This window comes from Apaloderma vittatum, unplaced genomic scaffold, assembly GCF_000703405.1.
Source record: "Apaloderma vittatum isolate BGI_N311 unplaced genomic scaffold, ASM70340v1 scaffold18788, whole genome shotgun sequence".
In the NCBI taxonomy this organism is placed as follows: Eukaryota; Metazoa; Chordata; class Aves; order Trogoniformes; family Trogonidae; genus Apaloderma; species Apaloderma vittatum.
In genome coordinates, this window is record NW_009730417.1 from 81881 (window position 1) to 90392 (window position 8512).

Consider the following 8512-nt stretch of genomic DNA (forward strand, 5'->3'; position numbering starts at 1 on the left):
CAGATCTGGTTGATGTTTCCATCTTTTAAGCTGCATGCTGTTTCCAAGATGATGATGACGATGGTAATAATAGTGGTAGCAATAATAATAATAATACATTTGCTTCTGTTTTTAGTGAAACACTGCTGGAGTTGAATGTTCTGTTTTAATGAGATACACTGAATGAAACAGCATCCTGCAGTGCAAGAAGTACATGTCAGCTCTCCACTGCCTTGGCACTGTGACCCAAGCTAGAGCACAATATTCGTAATTTTCTTGGTGATCTCCCAGAAAAACCTTCTTAATTTAATCTCTAATGGGATTATCAGCCTCATTAAATTGTAAATCTGCCACAGGCCAGCCGTTGTGGGAACCTGAACTTTCAGAAAGTTATCAGTTTGCCGCTCTCATCTCTCTACCTGAAGTCCCTCTAGAAACTTTTAACACTTTCAGCTTCAAAAGCCTGCAGGGTCCTTCCTCGTTTGCCTCACCTACAACTTCTCCCCACAAAAATCCCTGCCTTTTTTCAATCTAAAAAGGCACAGATCTGCTTCCTTCCCAGAGCTGAGCCGATACACCCAAACCGCAGACCTAACCCAGTGGCTGCGGTCTGTTTTCCGCACTGGGAGCCGAGGGCATTTTACAGAAGCCCCTCCAAGAACAAACTGCGAAGCGTGAAGACACACCTCATCGCTCCCTTGCCTTATGAGCCGAGAACTGACCCACTTGCAAGTCTCCTACCTCTGGAAAAGCCCAACAGCTCCGAGGCTCTGCTCCTCTATCAAGGGCAATACAAGCCCAGGCAGGTATTACAGCCGAGTGCCTTCACAGCACTATGTAAATACAGATGCAAATAAGCTTTGGCCCTCAGACTTCTGGCAAGTTACAAACACGGTCCCTGGTGTTACACGGTGCCTCCCGCTGCACACGATGAGCACGAGCCCTCAGACCTTTCCCAAACTAAGACTCTTGCTGAATGCAGGGACAAATCTGCCTCTGCAAAGGACACAGAACCAGGACAAAGCCAGTGTACCTGCTTTTCTAAGTGACCATTGCACAAGGCTTGCGGATGGAAGGTTGCTAAATCCCAGAGGGCACTGACAGGTGACGAGGTTCCAAAAAGAGAGGGAACGCCACCTTAGGAAACCATTATTGCTTGTTGCAGACAAGGCTGTCGGGAACGCAGGTAATGAAGGATTAGTACTGGGGAGACAGGAAAGAAGTAATCTTAAAATAATATTTTAATTCTTTTTGTGCCCAAGCAAGGTAACTGTAGTGGTCACACACAAACAGTTATTTTCTCACACACCTGCAAAACCTCTTAGGAGAAATAAACAAAACATTTGGAGCACAGCAGAGTAAGGTTATATTCTGAAGGAGCTGGGATTTTTGCCTTATACATAGCAGTCTAACAAAAAAGACTGTACCTTTTATCCAACTCCTTCCTTACAGCAATAACATGTAAAATCTAAGTGTCCTTCTGAACGTAGCTTCTTTTTTGTAACTAAAAAACAAAGGAGTTTGTGCCTGTAACAACCATTTACAACAACTTCAAAAATAAGTTTTAATGCCTTTGGCTTTTCACGATTATTTTGAGCAACTTAAGTCAACTGGGAACAAGATTCACGGTTCTCACGTTCTCATGTTGTAAGAACACAACAAATCAAGTTCTCATAGCAGCAGTCTACGTTACCAAAAGGGGCAGCCTTAATATAAAGGAGAAGAGAAACATTCCATATCCATAATTAGATAAACAATACTTCAGGCAAGATATGGCACCTTTAAAAGTGCTTTTTCAGTCTTGGATTTTTCTCTGCTTGTTACTACAGAAACCATCTAGCAACGAGAATCTAAGACAGACTCCACCCAAAACAGAGAAAAACAATATGGACAAAGTAGGCTTTTCCTCCTTTCCCCCTCCCATTCCCCCACTCCCCTTTTTTTTAAAGGGTGGGTGAGTGCTAAGGAAAAGTAAAGCAAAGGTTATGAGCATTTTGCATGCAGTTGAAACAGTAAAGCTCTGATTATAGATGACAGAAATGAAAGCAGGGAATGAGTAATGAGCAATGAGAAATGCGTAATGCAGGATGAGGATATAATTTCCACACATCGGCTAAAGAAAGGTTTACACTCTTAAGCAATAAAAACAAACCATTAAGCCAGACCTGCACTGTCAGGAAGTATAAAACAGTTCTTGAAACTCTGCAGTTACTATACAAAAGCTTTTCATAAACTTTTGTTTCCTGATCTTCATAAAACATTAACATCAAGCTGCCATATGGCAATTAGCTTCCTTCTGAATTCAATAAAAAGAAAAGCCTCCAAAAATCAACAATTTAGGAATAGCTGTACAATAAAATAGTGCAATAATTATCCTCTTCTAATAGTGTAGCAAAGCGAGTCTAATACAAATGCAGTCCAGATGAGCCCCTTCTTCAAAGCTGAGAGTACAAGAAATCATATTCCTCTCCAAGCCTCATCATCACCGATTGCACAAACAAGACCTCTAACTGCCTAGCAGAGGGGAGACCAGGTGACACCCAAACCCAGTTATCATGGGAGCAGGAAAGGTCTCAATGCCTGGTTACGGTGAGCCCAGGTTAGCGCAGCGGAGCAGATCCTGCTCAGCGAAAATGGCCAATGCTCTCGGGAGAGCTTACCTCAACTGAAGATCTTCCCACGTCATTTTTACATGTTGCTGACCACAGAAGTCCAACTGAATTTTGCGCAAAAATTATCAAGCCACTCGACAAAGCTGTTACTGAGTCTCAAAAGGACAAGGAGAGATGCTGATCACATTTGTGTTTAGAGAGATGCTTATCTGAAATGCACAAAGGGTGACATTATCTATCACAATCTCTGCCTATATAGATTATATAAGTGCCTAGAAGCAATATGTTTAGGGGAAACAAGCTACAGGGTAACTAAGGCAGTTTTGCCTTCAGATCTGCTTTTTCTCCTCTTAAGAGACAAAAAAAAATAGCAGCTTATTTCTTCTAGAGTACTATAACACTGATGAGCACTAAAAAATTAAAATCAGTACGGGAGGACTGTGGAAACAGCATACTTTTAGTATTTAGGACTATTTATCGGCCATTATCAGATTTAGAAGATATCAGAAAGCCCAAACCTGTCAGAAGGACTGCCTGATCATCAACTCTATTTAACAGAGTTCAGGAACCCAACTGATCTCTAGAATTTTCTACCACTCATCTATGACCTTTTTTGTCTTTTTTTTTTTTTAAATCCTAAACAAACCTTTCAGTGCAGCACTCTCACACCTCCAATCTAAAGCAAGAGGTTAAGGTTAAGGATTTAAATTATGTTACGAAACCAATTCTGCAGAAATTTATTGACGTGCTGAGCTTGATACATGCATATTTCCTCCTCGAAATCCATATACAAGTGCTGATTCTGTGACTAATGTTAAGAAGGTATAGAAATACTTACAAGAGCGGGTCTTAATAGGTTTACAATTATACATTGGCCTCACAGTGTATTTCACTCAGGATGCAATTCTTTGTCAAGCAACAGGAGGTTTGCCTTCACAAGGAATGCGGCATGACGCCATGAGCCAGCTACTGCTCATGCATAGACAAGCGCCGTAGCCAATTTTTTGGAAACGGGATTAGCATCAACGTGTTCTCATGCCTTGAAGGAGAAGTAAAGAAGTCACCACTCCAAAAAAGCCTCCCTCAATCTAGATCTAGGGCTAGCAGCTGTGAAACTTCAGCCTTGTAACACCAGCGTTTAGGATCTGTTTAGAAGTGCCATGGGACCTTAACCGATTTCAGCAGGTTTGGGATCATCTCCGCTCATAGAAATGGCTCAGTCTTTCAATTTTTCAGCACTTTATATCCAGCTCTTGCAAGCTCAGGTTATAGAGCACACCAGCACTTCTGCGACTCAACTGGCACAACCACGCGTCACAAACAAGTGGTGAGCTGTTGAAGAACCTTCGCTGGGGCATATCCCACGACTGACAACTTTCCCAGAGCAACAGCCATAAACTCTCTCACCACCAGTCAAGCTGGCAACAACCAAAAGGCCAACGAAACTTCTGCACGTGTGATGCTCCCTGCTAAAAACGTTAGCCAACAGAACAGCACTGGTCTTTCGAAAAAGCAGACAGAGGTTGCCCGCTCAGCGAACTCTTAGACTGCTTTGTAGTGTCAGTATGACCAATAACATCAGCTACCTCTCCACAATCGGCAGAGCCAAGCTGCAAAGTGGTGGATTATTCTCTACAACCTATTAAAAACACTGCTGGTACAAAGAAATGTAAAAGTTTTTTATCTCGTCTCAGAAACTTACAGCTAGCCTAAGATATTTTTAAGCTCACGAGAGAAAAACGGAAGCGGCCAAAGGGAAATTAATTTGGGGTTTTTTTTCCTCCTATCGTCTGTACCATTGCTTTTCGTGACGGCTCGCAGTAGAGAACTATTCCATAAAAAGACTCACAAGACCTCACCAAGCTGGCCTTTCCAATCCACAAACGTATTTAGTGCCTCTGCTGTAACTCCCGTGATGGGTAAAAAAAAAGAAGTTTGGGGAGGGCCACGAGAAAGAGTAGGCTTCTGTTAATAAATTAGGCTAGTCAGGAGGCCCAATTCCGAGATTCACAGAGCTGACTTAGAGAGGTGTCTGATGGGCCAACTGTACACATGAATTTAGGAAGTGCTGCCTCAGCTCACCAAATCCAGAAACAGATCCACAACGGAGCACAAAGGGATTCCGACATCTCTGGAGGTGTTGGCACAGAGTCATTACACACCCACCAAAGAGAATGGTGAGCTCCTGAAATAGGCAGGGGCTTACCACTAGCAGCCCAGCACAATTTCATTCTGTCCCCAGCTTCAGTGGACCACCAAGAAGCCAATTCAAGCTACTTCTCTACTATTTCAGCACAACTTTCACAACCAGCAACCTCAGCCTCTGCACGCTCATCCCAGGTCCTACAGCGAGTAACTTGACTGCCACACTGGTCACTTCACACCCAACGAGCACAACAGGTACTAGCTTTAACACTGCGTTTGCCAACCACAAATCACGCTTTTGCTCTCTACATGGAGGATTTAAACAGCAAGGAGATGTAAGCACAAGTTATCCCTGTGACGACAGCACAAGCAAACCATTTGTTCTTACAGATTGGACTTTTCAGAAAGAAATGTCAGAGTCCTTTGATTTATTGTCTGAAATAGATTTAAAACATTTGGGTGGGAAGGAAAAAAAATAAAAACCTTTCAAACAAAACCCTGTAAAGGAAGACAAGCTATTCTGTAAACCAGCAAAACCATCAGCTGAGGTTAAATAGGAGGCTGCATATAACAACAGCTTGCCGCATGTAGGGCAAAAATTGAAGATTAATTCCACTATAACACTCCACAGAAGTGAGCTCTCATATGAGATGAGAAAGTATGCAATGCTTTTCCAGCTGTTAAAGGCAAGAGCCGGTACAAATAAGGTGAGTATTCCTCTTTAGCATACATAATCACGGAAAAAAAAAAGGATGACATTTTAGTTTTTATTATTTTATATTTGGCCAGGACTTTTATAGGAAGGACTTTTAAAGGAAACATCAAACATTCACTTTTCTGTAGGTCTAGAAATGATTCAGTCTTCCCCCACCCCGACCTCCCGCAGGATTTCTATTGGCCCTTCTTATATTCACACCGCAAATTAGTTGGGAATAGCAGTATTTATACTAGATCAGCAACGTCTGGTTCTTATCCAAATGTTCCACCTAAAGAGGATGCCAGTTCTCATGGATTGGACAGCCCACCCTGCAGCATTCCTGAGAATTGTACAATATAATAATCTTGAAAGTCAGCAGAGTGGATTATCCACTTTTTTCTGGACTTGAACTTGTGACCTTAACAGTAGCACAGCAGAAAGCAAATGTGCTATGCACTTTGCCATAGTAACCTTCCATGTATTCTTTTCAACTTAAATACACACAATTGAAACAGCTACAATTCTGGAAAATTATGTACAAACCCTATATTTTTTTCTTTTTGATTACATATAAATACAAATTAGCTATTCTTCTAAAAAGTGGTTATAATAGTAAATAAATACAAAATAAGAATCTGACCATTATACTTCATGTGCTGGGGTTAAACCCATATAAAATGTACAACTAAAATACATTTAAAATCTTTAAAGGAATATTTCTCTGATTAAAATATTTGTTTTCCCAACTTTTTCGTAGACATAAATATATTTTCAAAATAGTTGTGTTTTTTTTTTCTTTCCATTTCATTACATAAATAAAGTCTTCATTGGGAAATATTAAAGTGTCTGCTTTTTTTTTTTTTTGTATTTATCTAACATATTTGCTGTGTCAACGGCACCCACAACCCTCCACAACCATATCTTGATAGTTCTTTAATACAACTTTTTCATTTTCATCAAGGTAGAGCATGGAAATAGCACTCAGTTCTGTCGGCACACAGCAAGCCTTGGGGATTTTGGAATTCACGGAATTGACCAAAGTCTGAACAATGGCATGGTTTGTTGAGTTTAGATGATCTGCCAGTGGAAAAGGACATTCCCCATGGCAGTAAAAGGCACTATACCCCGGCGGGGCAACAATCCAGTCATTCCACCCCACATCATTGAAGTCCACATATAACGGATGCCTTTTGCAACTGTATTTGTGGCGTTTACGCTGTTTCTGTTTCGCTTGACGCTTTTCTCTTTTATGAAGCGGGTGTCCCTTGCCATCATGCCCAAACGTAACTAACAACGGCCTGAGCTGAGACCAGCTATCTTCATCCTGATGTAAAGACCTGCTAATCCTAACGTGCCTCTTGGAGGCACTGTTCTCTTTGTCCAAGTGAACCACCTCTACCACAAACCCATGATTAGGTTGTCCATGTGCAATCCACCTCAAAACAGCTGGCGTTACATCAAAACTTTCCCATTTACTTGCATTATGATGCACCAACCTGGTGTCCAAAAGTCTTGTGACAGGGTCCTTAGAGGTGGCTGTGGCTGGCTTTATAATTTCATAAATATTAATACGGTGATGGTAGCTGCTGTTGTTCGCAAAGGCTTCATGCACCTGTTTCCGAAAAATCTGGAGTTCAGCTGAGGTGATAGACTCCTCATTAGGGATGGAGGTTAAATTAAAGAAGAAGCGCCGTGTTGTTTTCCCACTTGTTTCTGGCAGTTCTTCCAAAACTTCTAATTTGATTAATAGGGAAAATAAATAAAAATAAAAAAAAAGAAAGGAAGAAATCAGGAACTGAAACAAGCAACCAAACCCCTCAGATAGTCTGCTGTTGGCAACTTTCAAATGACAGGTAACACGTGACACATGAGACCTGAAAGACTTTCAGGTAGAAAATACTGTCTCCCCGCTCCTTCTGTTTACTCACGCAAGCACGTATAGCACCAAGTTAAGAAAGCTTCATTCATTGTCATGCATTTGACTGAATACCAGTGCCCTTTGCATTCCAGGTGGTTATTATAAGTAGCAAGAAACACGCAGCCTTGCTTTGGAATTCCAGGACATTAGTGAGAAAATTCAAGCACTAGAGTTGGTGGGGGTCTGATGCGAATCATTAAAACTGGTTGAGGACTTCGAGTAACTACTGCATTTTGGCTTTCCCAAGAACATGGCTCTAACATAAATCCTTTAAACTACATTCTGAAAAATATTACTCTGCAATTTAGGTGACTTACAAACCTTAACCTATGGATTTTTGTATCTTAGAGATGGAGAACGCCACTTCTGTAATGGTGCTTTATGAAGCACACCCTAATATTTATCCAGAAGGGCCATAAAGAACAGCAGGAAGGGTCAACTGCTAAAAAGGGTTGAATAATGGGATAATGACATAAAGTCACTTATGAACACCAGGTTTTCACAAAAAGTAAAAGTTTAGAAAGTCACAAAACTTCAAGCCATTCTTGCATTTGCGTGAGCAAATAACTGAACGGTGCTTCAGAGGGAGTACAATATATCTAGGGTTATTAATTACATTGTTTCCACAGATATCCAAGAAATCAAAAATATTTGCCAAAACAAATTTCTCCCAAATCATAGGGTTTTAATTCTGGTGCTAAGCATCCTGGAGAAACATTCACTTTCTAAGGGGAAGCCATAACTGCTGTTTGCTGATCCTAGTCGTACCATTCCCTGTTTGACTTTTTGCATAAGGGAAGGCTCAGCTCCAAGGTAGTTCAGGACCAGGCCATTATTTGTAAATAAGCAAATGCTTTGCATGGTCACAAGACAAACTTCTGCTTTCAAAAGCCACTAACACAAAGTGAGAACTCCATGGAAAAAAAAAATGGAGTGACATTGATCTTCTAAATGTTAAGGTAATTACAGAATAGCTTTTATGTCAAAACCGGTCTTTGCTGTAACAGCATGACTGCTTCAAACAGCAGATACTTACATTTGCCTAGAAATCATAAGCCTTGCCCCTTCAGCTCCTCTCTAGCTCAGCCCCTTGCCTACCCTGCTCGGGTTTAATGGGGATGACCCATGTGCTGCCTTTTCCCCACACACTAGGTGTTTACT

At 41.2% G+C, this 8512-nt stretch overlaps 1 protein-coding gene across 1 annotated transcript in view; it reads right to left on the minus strand.

The window, feature by feature from the left end:
- Positions 1–5601: 5601 nt before the first annotated feature.
- BMP2 (bone morphogenetic protein 2) overlaps positions 5602–8512 on the minus strand; it is a 3078-nt gene continuing 167 nt past the window's right edge. The window contains exon 2 of the mRNA XM_009874810.1: positions 5602–7228. Coding sequence (XP_009873112.1) covers positions 6323–7228 — 906 coding nt within the window. The 3' untranslated portion in view covers positions 5602–6322. The remainder of the gene's footprint in view (positions 7229–8512) is intronic.